At 35.8% G+C, this 13,072-nt stretch overlaps 1 protein-coding gene across 4 annotated transcripts in view; it reads right to left on the reverse strand.

Annotated features, from left to right (window-relative positions):
* Nucleotides 1-13,072, reverse strand: part of LOC150093687 (uncharacterized) — a 90,458-nt gene that overhangs the window by 27,537 nt on the left and 49,849 nt on the right. For 2 of the 4 annotated variants that reach the window (XM_090413092.1, XM_090413090.1), the window contains exon 7: nt 12,701-12,730. The exons of the other annotated variants lie outside the window; for them this stretch is intronic. In XM_090413092.1, coding sequence (XP_090269218.1) covers nt 12,701-12,730 — 30 coding nt within the window. The remainder of the gene's footprint in view (nt 1-12,700; nt 12,731-13,072) is intronic. 4 annotated transcript variants of the gene reach the window in all.

The following is a 13,072-nucleotide window of genomic DNA, read 5'->3' on the forward strand; positions in this document are numbered from 1 at the left end:
TATAGTTTTAATATATGTATATATAAACATATAAATGTAAATATGAATATTGATACAAAAATATAAATATAAATGTTAATCAGTACTTGTAAGGTACGTGTAATATAAGCATTGTAATGCAATGGAGCATGTAGGAATAAATTACCTCCTGGTAGGGTTACTACTGGGAGGAAAACGGGGAAAAAAATACACACACATACACACACACAGTCAGGTTAGCTGGCGAAAAAAGTTATCAGTAACCTGCGAAATTCTATTGGAACCGTTCTGCCCTATCCATTTCACCATCTGTATGCAGAGTGATGGCGTATTGCCTATTTGCTTGGGCTGAATCATCTTTTTTCAGAGGAATAAGCATTATTCATACATTAACTATCCACTGGCTTGCTCACCATCCACGTAAACCTGATAAGAAAATCAACGATGTTCAGAAACCCAATGACTAGCCAGTTCACATTGAATTCATAATAACCAGAATCCGCCCTCAGCCGAAAAAACAATACGATACCTTGGAATTTACCTTAATGCAAATATGAACTGAAATAGCCACATAAATCACGTGTAAAATATAAATAAAAACGCCTAATAACAGTATATAGAAATAAAAGATTTAACTAAAACACGCATAAACAACTAATATATAAGGAATTATGTTAAAATATATTAAGACAAAATATAATAACATTACGTTCAGATTATAAACTAAAAAAATCAGTATCAGTACAAAATGATAAAGCTTATCTTTTTGAGAGCAGAGAGATGATGCCGATTTAATTGCATCTCAATCACAAACCATAAGATAACAAAAAGCCACCCTAGGCCATTAGAGGTTTAGGCTAAAACTACTTGGATACTAACTACAAGATATTCCTAATGAAGATTCGTATAAAGAGATCTCAGACAACTAAATCACATAAAAATATAGCGGTCGTAATGGAAAAGCCATCCAGAGTTTCTATGTTCCAGTAAAAAGGGTATTAACTGTAGACTATGCAAGATAAATACATACTTTACATATCCACCATACACGCTCTGGTTTTTCAAGTTCAATAATGCCTCATCGCATTCCAAGTGTGTGTGTTGTTGTTGCTTCTGCTGCTTGAGTGTTTCTGTTCGTGCAGTAGGTGGGTCATAGCATGGAAGTATTCAGTTAAATCGATGCTAATATTCATATTCAAGTGCACAGAGTCTGGTAAGATATCCGCAGGAACGGTATATTTCAAACGCACTCCAAAAGCACTTGATGGCTTTCTGATGGAACATCATACGAAATAGTTAAGGAATAACATGTGTTGAGAATGCTGTATCCTTACGTCTCTAGTATTCTATATCTCCGGCACAGTCTTCGATTCGTTGCTTAGAAGATTCCTCCTTATCTAAAGGGCATTGATATGGACATTAGATTGGAAAGGCAGAAGTTTAAATTCCGTCTGTGACCTGATGAATCTTTTTTTAAAGGAATTTTCAACTGAAGGTGGATTAGCAGCCCTCAAACGGAGATTGTAGGTTTTTTCCCAAATTTCCTGGAAGAACTTTCCAATTAAAGGACCCTACTATCATAGTCTTATTTGTTATTATTTGCCTCAGCCTTCCAACTAACAGCTGCAGGTTCGAATCCCGCTGTCGACATGAATGCTTGTGATTGTCCGAAGTGGCTTGGGAAAGATTCTGTCTCGAGCAGGATTTCAGGATTGCGTGAAAATTAATAAAATACAGAAAAATATGTAAAAATAATAAAAAGTGAAAAAAATCCTCTATTGTACTAATGCACTAGAGTAAGGGGGGGTCAACTACGCGTTCTTTTGGAGCCACGATAATTCTGATGAGACTTAGAAGAGTCGCAACCTTTGACCGATGCGATGGTACGGGAGTAAGTGAGTGTGCGTCTGGCGAAGTTATAACGAGCTTTGACTAATTACACACCTATTTTAAGGAGCTTACTAAGAAAATGGATACAAGTAAGGCCTCTACTAGTAACCAAATACAGTAATAAGTAACTAAAATTATTGTGTTTTGACTTTAAAAGTATTCTAATTATTCCAAGTAAACTTCATTTAATGTGTTTCGAATTCAACTTTTTTATTGCAGCAATTTTTATCGACCCTGTTTTTCTCTCTCTTTTCTTTTTATTTTGTTCCGCATTTTTTTGTTGTCTCCTCTTCTCTTTTTGTTTATTTTTTCCTGACAGATCGCGAAGAGCCGCGTGAAGCGTGGACGCGAGCCGCATGCGGCTCGAGAGCCACATTGTGGTCACCCCTGCAATAGAGGTTTCAACATTTAGTCGGAAGTCACATAAATGAAAAAAAAAAAAAAAATTAAATAACAACTCGGTAAATTTTTCCATCGGTGCATAATATGGTATCTTGCAGTCATGCAAATAGTAATCAATTACAGGACACATTTCTGCGGAGAATGTTTACGCCTAATTAATAAGGAGTGGACAAGATTTTTTATTTTATTCACTTTAAGAATTCTGACTAACCTGAATGAAATAGAGCTGCCAATGTAGATATGGTAAATTTAAAAAAAGAAAGAAAGAAAGAAATAACAAAAGAAAGAAAGAAAAAGAAAAGAAAAAATAAAACTTCCTCGCTGTGACTTTTTATTAATTTTTTCAGGGCTCAGAGTTCATTTTCTTCAATCGATCGCTAATTCATTATTCCGTATTGAAGGGGATATTCGATGTTTACTACATGACAATATTTCACATGTTACGCAAAACACAAGATTTTTTTTTTTTTTTTGGCTAGATGAATGAAGCAAGAATGCTTTTCATATTCCCCGTTATCTGTAGAAGAAAATGTATGGATGGGGGTAATATAGCGCTATAAGCTCTGATCATAGCAGGTGGGTAACAGCAACAGCCAAACCTCAGCTAAAACTTCATTGGCTACAGCACTGCCATCCATTACCCTCCCTGGGTACCAATTTTAGTCACCTCGTACGACATGCATGGGCTGCAGTGGGCTATTCTCATCCCGGCCACCATACGAGGTTAAAACAAAACACAAGAAAGTGTTCCTCAGTAAACCTATCTAATTATTATTATTATTACTATTACAGGAAACTCCAAGGAGTCCTTAGATTCATCTAGGGGGCCCTAAACATCATGTCAAGAATCTATTCAAGATCCACACAGTATCTATCATTCTTTGCCTTGAACTCATTCACAGTCATGGCACCCACAACAAACTCTGGCAGCTTATTCCACTCATTCACCACTCTCCAAGTAAAAAACCAAGTTCTAACATCCTTGCTAACCACACTCTTGCTAAGTTTCCATGGATGACCCCTAGTCCTCCCACCACCACCTGTTCTGCAAAAATATCCTCTGAATTAATCTTATAGAAATCCTTCAATAATTTGAATGTCTCAATCATATCTCCCCTTTTCCGCTTATCAACCAATTTCGGCAATCCACAAATCTTCAACCTGTTCTCATACGGTTCATTCCATAGACCTGCTATCATATTGGTCACTCGCCTCTGGATACTCCCCACCTCCTCCTTCCCATCAAGAAGAAACCCTGGCATCCAGATCTGGGCACAGTAGTCAAGATGGGGTCGCTAGTCAAAGTATTCTTCAGAACCCAAGTGATTTGATGAGCCGATTTAGCCACTTTTGCAATGTGCCCCCTAAACTTCAACTCCTTATCCACCAACACCCCCCAAATCCCCAAATCATCAATCTCCTGGAGTACAGTTCCACCAATGTCGTATACTGCTGCTAATCTTTTCACCCCAAAATGCATAACCTTACACTTTGCCACATTAAATTGACATCCATTCTCCTTAGACCAGTCCTCCAATTTATCCAAATCATCCTGCAAATACCCAACTTTGCTTCATCAGCAAACAAATGAACAGTTCCTCTCAGATCCTTTCCTATATCGTTAATGAACAAATTAAATAGTAGCGGTCCAAGAAAAGAACCCTGCGGCATACCACTAGTCACAGGCCGTCTTTTGGACTCTACTCCTGAATAAACTACTCTTTGATATCTCTCCATCAACCAGCCTCCTATCCATCTCACCAACTCATCCATCCTCATGAGCTACAGCTTACGGATTAGAATTCCATGTGGTGTCCTGTCAAAGGCCTTAGCAAAGTCTAGCAGTATCACTGTAAACCCATTACCTTTATCCAATTCAGCCATCACTGTATTAAAAAACATGAGCAAGTTACTGAGGCATGTCTACACTTCACAAAACCCTGCTGTCCCCCCCATACAGTATCCCATTTTCATCTATTCATTCCTGTATTTTTCTCTTGACTACTTTCTCCAAATCCTTGACAACGACTCCTGATATGCTGATAGGTCGGTAATTTGCAACAGCAGTCTAGGAACCTTCTTCATGCAGTGGAACTATTTTCCCCTCTTTCCACCCCCCTCGGAACTAACCCAGACCCAAGACTCAAATTAAACAAAATGGTCAAGGTCACTGACAATTCTTTAGCCGCTTCACGTAAGACCCGAGCTGGTATACTATGCAATCCCACAGATGTATTCACATTAAGGTTTTGTAATATACTATTCACCTCCATTTCATTCACTTAAATTCCTGCATTAGCCATTTGTTCTCTCATTGCTGCAATATCACAGCCTGGATGATATACTTTTGCAAAGTGTTCGCTTAGTAATTCTACTATATTTCAACTGATTCAATTACCTCCCTACCATTCGCATTCATTAAAATCATCCTGTCACAAACATTCTTTCTTTTACTTGGAGCATATCGAAAAAACTGTTTGGGATTCTCTTCAGCTTGCGTCCTCATATAAGGACTGGCTTAAAGGGGCGAAGCAAGAATGCTTTTTTTTTCCATCTTCCCCGTTATTTGTAGAGGACAGTGTACGGATAAGGTTATTGAGTTATTAAAGCTCTGATCATAGCAGGAGGGTAACAGCAATAGCCGAGCCTCAGTTAGAACTTCATTGGCTACAGCATTGCCATCCATTACCCTCCAATGGTGATACGAAAGTAAAGGCAATCTCTAAAAATTAAGACGGTCCCTAGACCACTCAATAGTGGCCGAAAGATCATCCATCTCTGCGTTGGCCTTCCACCCACCACCACCACCAAGCAGAACCGCTCAAATTCCGAAGAAAACCATTCAACGACAAAACCCCTCACCGGGCCGTGCCGGAAAACACCTTCCCCGGAGACTCAAATTGCTCCCTTAAGGCAAAAAATCTTATCTTAAGAGAGCGATCTCAAACTCTCGAATCTCAGCGTCCAATTAGCCGCCTCTTACGACATGCTTGGAATTGCATTGGTGCTATTCTTATCCCGGCAACCACACGGGGATCCATTACCCTCTAAGGGTATTAATCACCGCATCTCACTCAAGTTCTTAAAAGAACTGGGCGATGGACTGAGTCCTTGACTCTTTATCCCGTCATCTGAATGAAGTAAATCTGTATGGATAGAGTGTTATTGAGCTAAAAAGCTCTAGTCATGGCTGGGTAACGGCAATAGCCGAGCCTCAGTTAAAACTTCATTGGCTATAGCATTTTGCCATTTGTCACCCTGGAAGTCCTAAAAAGGACTTTTCGGGAATCAGGTGTTCATTCCCGCTCCCAATGCTCGCATCTCACTCAATCTTTAGCTTGCGTGACTATCATTTAATGGTATAATTATTTTAAAATGGTGTATTAATTTTATATAATTTTATGTATTGATTTTATTTAATATATGTATATATTAATGATATTTGTAACAATAATTTTAATATCAATATATATTTATATATTGAATTTAATTTAATTAATTTAAATTATTGTTAATTTAAATTAATTAAATTAACAATAATTTAATTTCAATATATATATATATATATATATATATATATTGAAAAAAAAGTTGATTTTTTCATCTTTCATCAGGAAACGGGGTCTTTTCTCACGAATGTTTACGTGAGATTTGTTTACCTTTAATGTTTACCTTTACAATGATGAGTGAATTGAGTCGTAATTGCATTCTGCCTTCACGATCTTCCTTATTCTTATTTATTACAGTTATCGTACGCTTCGGTTAGTCTCAAGTAAACGTCTCAAAACTATAGAAAACAAGGATTTAAGAACTAGGGTTTTCAGGAATTGCAGAAACGCGTAATTAATTCCTGTGTTGTGTTCTCTGAGTGACTATTTGCTTTTCGCGTGTAAAATCTCAAACTTTCGGGAGGAGAGTGATAAGGCCTGCCATCACCTGCAGATGAAGGTTAAGTCTTGCCTAATCTTTGCTTGCAGTCTTTAATAAATATAATATTCGAATCCAAATCTTTTCAACTGAAGTCGGTCCGGTTATCTTTTTTGAATGAGCTTGGGATTCAAGATATTCGATAAAAGATTAACATAGGGTGTAAAAAAATAGTGTTATATGAAAACGTGTTATTGATTGGTTATATGATAGAAAATCCGAGAACTTTGGCGACGGAACAATATCTTCCTGAACTGTATAATCTATTCATGGAATTGTAGGAGATTCTTAGCATATTCTAAAGCCATATTAGGTTCATAAACAAAAAATATGTTAATAGTAGTGCCGTATTCCTGTAAAATGCATATATAGATATCAAGATTACACTGTTGTCTGCATGTCATATATAATATTTCAAAAATTAATGATAATAATTCAAAATGACGTAAATTGAGATGCCCCCACAGAGATTGGAAAGACAAAATCGTTACGCCACGTTGATCTCATTTGAACGGAGCAAAATTGACGAAAAACTTGACTTGATCGCCATTTTCTCTTTGTTCATGTAGCTTTTTTGATCCTGTTTTCTATTCCAACAGACACGTAGGGGCAGAATCATCGCCCACGTCAAATGTGAATCACTAACATTATGTATGGAAAATGCCAGAACCTTTATCTCCAAAGGAAATTATATATCCTGGCTTCTTAATTGCCACAGGAACCGGCATTTGTAGTGATGAATGAATGTAGCAAAGGAAATTAATGCTGAGTTTATTTGAATGAAGATACATACATTGGAAGAGTTAAAAATGAGCCAACCAAATTACCCTATTCGTCTGTCATTAGGGTAAGAATGATGATTCCTTAAATAACGAAAAGTGAAGAACTGCAGGAACTTATCATAATTTTTTTTATGTTGGCTTTTAAAGCAATGCCGTAAAACTGTGTTTGCGTGCATGTTATTTATTTAAGCAGATTCAAACAATACTAAGATATTAACATCACCTCTTCAAATCCTCGTAATATTCATGAGTATTGCCACAGGGTAATATTACCAAATAATCGATAATTAAATGAATAAGGGCATATAACAACGCAGTAAAGTTAACAACTAAATAGTTTATTACCAACATTCCACCGCCAGTTTTACTAAAGTTATTCTCAAGGTTAGAACAATCGAAATGCAAAAATTCTTGAGTGGTGCAAAACTCTGGCTCACGGTCTAAGTGCTCTAGTTCAGTCTTTAAGGAGGATTTAATTTTTTTTTTTGTTTTTGAAAGACCTGGATTCGGATCTCATCTTAGAGATATGGACTGAAGAAGTCTGTCTCATAGGATGCTAGCATTATTTTTTTCCTTCCGTATTTTTCAAACTCAAACAGTTTACAAGGACATATACAGTTAATAGAAGTAATACACTCGCCTGGCAACAGTAGATAATTCCATGGCAATTGCGATCCACTTTCAACCAATCAGTTTTTGTGCTAGATGTTCTTCATGCAGTGAGAAAAGCCTAAAAAAGTCTGAAAAGTGAAATGATCCCAAGAAAATACAATTGTGTCATCCTTCTCCAAAAACAGAAACAAAAGTGACCACCTTTGCCTTACATCCAAATTTTTCACTTCTGCTTACTGACCCATTCTTAAAGAAGAATAATTACGAGATCGCAGAGGTATACTGTTGCTTTTTGTTGTTTTTATTCTATTGAATTACTGCTGAAGCCGCTAAATCTGAGATCAGTGTATTACGCTTGTTTAACTGCATGTTCTTCTGGTTAGCTAGTAGTTGTGCGAGATAAAAAAAACCCTCCAAATTTACTGAAGGAAAAGCACTCTATCCCCGTACGAGACCTGCTGACTCACCTTCGTTTGAAAAGCTCTTATAAACGTTCGAATTCTGGATGGGATTCGAACCCAGATCTTGCAAACGAAAGGGCATCGGTGATACCGACAAAGCTAACGAATATCTAAATGTTTCTCCACTTCTAGCTATTTTGAAGTCGTCCAAACAAGTTTTGTTCTATAGCTTCATTCATTGACAGCACAGAAGATGGATTACAGTTTTGCTGCATGATACTTGTTTGGAGATGGTAACCAGAAAAGTTGTTTTAGTTTTGCGAACATGTTCAGCACTACTAAAAAGCCACTGTTCCATCTACATGCTACATACATGCTCAAAAAATGATGACTTTGGAACCGTCTTTTTTATCATGATCTTTCCTCAACTGTCTGCTCTGTAATTACGTTTTTTTTTTTTTTTTTTTGCAGTTGATAGTGTCTAGTCGACTTCAAATAATCAACAGCACTGATTTCTATCCTACATTATTTACCATCGGACTCATGCCATGAAGAGGTTGAAATCCCTATGCTCCTGACATGTCCAGAGATTTGATCGGTTTAGCACCTGCAAGTAATTTGCAATCCTTTTGCCTATCATCCGTTCTCAGTGCATATTTTCTTTTATAATCAGGCATTACTAATCACGGTGCACACTTTTATCTTGGAATTTCTTCATCAATTCAGAAGTGCCAGAGGATTCTGTTATTATCGCCTTATTCTCTTTCTTCAGTAGTTTCTAGATAAATGGCCTTCTTGCACTTAGCAATAACACCATCCTACACTTGCTGATGAGGGTATAATTCCAGTTCTCCTACTCATTCGTTATAGCCTGCAGTTCACATACATCCCTGGATTCAAAATCTTCTACAACGAGTACCTTTAACACTGATCTCCATACCATAGTTCAATGGAAGTGAAGACAAACTAGTCATCTTCAGTGCTATAAAAAACGCAGTCGCACCACCTTCTTTCTTGGGGAAAGAGATCTCGGTTCACTTCCCATCATCCATAGAAAGACGCAAATCTGTACAAATTTCAAATCCACGCACCTTTTGAGAACACTGTTTTCACATTTGGAGTGGTACGTCACGATCTGTCTAAAATTGGTGCAGAACAGACAGAGAGAGAGAGAGATTGGTGATATCCTTTGGACTGACTCAACCGCTATCGCTCATAGACGGTCTATGTTAGCTTTATCTCTTTTCTGTGGGAGTTATCATGGAGGCTGTTTTACTGAATAAGTTTCCATCATTCTTCCATTTTCAACTCAGCGTATCAAAAACGCTATGTTTTAACAAACTGTCCAATTTCAAACCGGCCAAATTTCCTTTTATCTTACTCTATTTTCCGGAACCTTCTCTCTCTCTCTCTCTCTCTCTCTCTCTCTCTCTCTCTCTCTCTCTCTCTCTCTCTCTCTCTCTCTCTCTCACGAAGTATCAACTATAGCCTTCCAACTTTTTAAGAAAAAAAAAAATGTCATTAGGTTCTTTTCTCCCAACCATTGCTTATACATCACTTTAGTGCGTGTGGGGGTGAGTGAGAATGCTGTAAAAATTATATGTATATAAAACCAAATATGTTCCTTTGCATTGTTTCTCAAACTGCTTAGTTTGATTATATAATTCTAAAAGACAGAATATTCATAAAAGACATAATTATTTTAATGCACAGGGATAACATTAGAGTGAAATAATAACCAAGTATTACTTCGTTTATTCCTTCTCTTTTATTTTCTCTCGTATTTAATTCCATTCTGAGTACTTGAAATCTTCATCTATTAAGTGATATTTTACATTTTAGGAAGACATCTATTTCGTAACCAGACACTTCCGGCATTGAATCCAGAAATTTGCCTTTAGTCAGAGAACTTTATATACATACTGTGCAGATAATGGTTTTTTCCTCTACTTTCTTCTCAGCAGTGGGAAAATGGGAGAAAAAGAATATCGTGTCTGTTGGGATGGAGGGGGGGGGTGTATTCTGAGGAGAAATACCAGAAATTTCAGAAAGTCTACCGGATTCAATACTGGAGATCGAGAACTGCCTGGTCACACTATATTACAAATTATAACATAAAATCATCGACATTTATAGAAGTAGTCTAAATCTCCATTCACCTTCAACCAGAATGTTTCTGTCTTCTACCTTTTCTTGCAGCCATCAGAATAATGAAACTGTCCAGTTTTGTAATGATAACTTCAATAGGGTCAATAATTACACGAGGTGGAAAAGTGACGATTTAAAAAAAAAAATAGTAATCTTATGCTCTACCAGTGTAATTGGGTTGATTTTTCTTTACTGGGGTTTATATAAAGCTGCGAATAGCTAAAAATATAACTACGAACTAAGCCTAAATATTTATTCAACAAAAAGTAATTTTTATTACTGCTACGTTTTGTTGAAAAAAAATAAATCATTTTATTTATAAAATAAATATTTTCAACAAAGCATGTCGATATTCGTTCATACTTGCATTATTTATGTTTGTATTTTCATCTGTATTTATCTTTGTAATAAATACTTATATCCATATTTGTATTTTACAAGATTTTACGAAGATGTATATAAATACAGATGAAAATTTAAAAAAAAAATATATATATATATATATATATATATATAAATGTAAGTATGAACGAATATTGACATGCTTTATTAAAACATTTATTTCAACAAGCAGATTTTAAATTGCCCAGTTGCCTAAAATAAAATATTAATATTTTTTATTCAATATTAACAATGCAAACAGTATGTTGAAGTTCTTAAAGGAACTGGGCGATGGAGTGAGTCCTTGACTCTTTATCCCGTCATCTGAATGGAGAAAATCTGTGTCTGTGTGGATGGGGTGTTATTTAGCTAAAAGCTCTAGTCATGGTTGGGTAACGGCAATAGCCGAGCCTCAGTTAAAACTTCATTGGCTACAGCATTGCCATTTGTTACCCTAGACTTTCTTTTTCTTCCGCTGGATCCGCAATAGTATGTTAATGTTATTTAAAAATAATTGTAATATTATTATATAAAATATTTAAAGGTGTATTATTTTCCCAAAGTTTATAAAAATATTTTAAGGAATATTTTAAATATTTTCAAATTTTATAAAATATATTTAAAGTTTTTAAAATTTAGTTAAGAATTTTACACAATAAACAAATAAAAGTTTCTAATTTATTATTATTTATAGATGGAAGCAGTATACAATAATCTTTTATAAGCTTTTTATCTGTGACAACCAAAGAATGCGGCTAAATGTTATTTTCTCTTTTAGAGGCATTAGCGATGGGTTGTTTGGAATTACAGCCACACTAACTAAAGCTATGGGGATAGGAAATTGAAAATGTGTGGACTTCGGAAAGATGAAAATTCGAGTTTTCAGAGGGAATGTCCGGATTTCATCTACTTGATGAAATCCGGACATTCTTACTAAACTCTTACTAAGATTCTTAAGCTCTTAGAGTAGACTCGATCGAGATATGTCTCAAACTCGACACCTTCTGGACAATAGGGAAATTCTATTTAAATATGACAGCGTTAATTAAATAAACGAACTGTGATTTTATGTATAAAGAACTATGTTTAGAAATACTGCGTTGTGCATTCCAGCCCGGTGGATAGCCCCCCCCCCCCCTCAGGAATACCAGCAGGCGATGGTTCCGAATCGCATTATAGTGTAGCTGTTTACAAGTATTTTAGGGAGTAGATAATCTTGATTTCTCGGTGTGACGCCACTATCTCGCTTACTGGAAACCTAAATGGCTTGAAAAGATCTATACTTTTTTAGGATTATAAGGGATACGACGGATATGAGAAGCCTTTATGAGAATTTTCAAGTAAAGGTGATTTAGTCGATCTTACATGGAGGAAACAAAGTCTCAGAATTTGGGACTTTTATCCTGCAAACGAGGCAAACCAGCCAATTAATAGAAGAACAATTAATAGACTTATGTACTCGCCTTATAGCCTTAGTCGCTTTGACCGATTCCAGATAACAAACCATTCATTTTGGAGACGCTTTAAAATTTCTGATTTTTATTGCCAGACAAATAGTTTCGTTATTTATTAGCCCTCCCTGAAATAATAAAAAAATAAATAAAAAAAAACTGCGAAGAGAATCTGGTACATTTGGGATCATTCTTCCTGTGTAAGTTAAATTAGTAGAAATCACGTAAGTCGGGCATATCTGCATTTTTTCGGAATAAATACCTTAAATACTGTTATTAAACTTATTATAATCTATTCTATACACAATAAAAAGAAAAGCCGAAATATGAAACGTTTTTATGTCACGTTTTTTTGTCTCTTCATTGTTTTGAAACGTCCAACAATGTGTTTGCCTTCATGAGACAAACACATTGTTGTCTCATGTCTCGCGTCATCACAATTGAAGGAGAACCGGCTTACCAGCCCGGAACTTGGGGAGTTGGGCGCCATAGGCGCCAGGGGGCGGGGGTCCAATAGTACTTAATATGTAAAAACTGAAATAGTTTCATTTTTTTGATGACTGCACACTTAATTGTTAGTGTAATCAATTATGCAATAATCAGTGCATCATATTAAGGTTAGATATTTTAGTTGATGAGATTAGTTAGAAGCTGCAAAACACAAGAATAAATGACACATATAAATACTAAGTGCATTCAGTTAGAGAATGATTTAAAACATACATACTCTTCCCTTCTGCTGATCAGGATGTGCATGCTGTACAAAAAACGAACAGATGGTTACATGAATAAGTTAAAATGATCTATCAAAACCCATGCTCTATTACACAGGGTTAATTAGTTAACATTACAATCAAAGTAGTCATTTAAAAAGCATGCAAGTTCATTTGGAAAAAAAAAATAAAGGTTTGTGAGAAAACATTAACAATTACAATTTCAGTTACATTAACACAAGTGACAACACATTAGAATAATGGTGAAAGTAAACACATGAAATTCTTTTTGGTGAAATGGGAAATGAACAATTGACGTTATTTCACATTTATTTACACACAGACATCCTAACAATGAACAACACGCAACGCACGTGCATATACGC

Source organism: Typopeltis vanoorti, chromosome 23, assembly GCF_054136105.1.
Source record: "Typopeltis vanoorti isolate ZY-2024b chromosome 23, IOZ_Tvanoo_1.0, whole genome shotgun sequence".
NCBI lineage: Eukaryota > Metazoa > Arthropoda > Arachnida > Uropygi > Thelyphonidae > Typopeltis > Typopeltis vanoorti.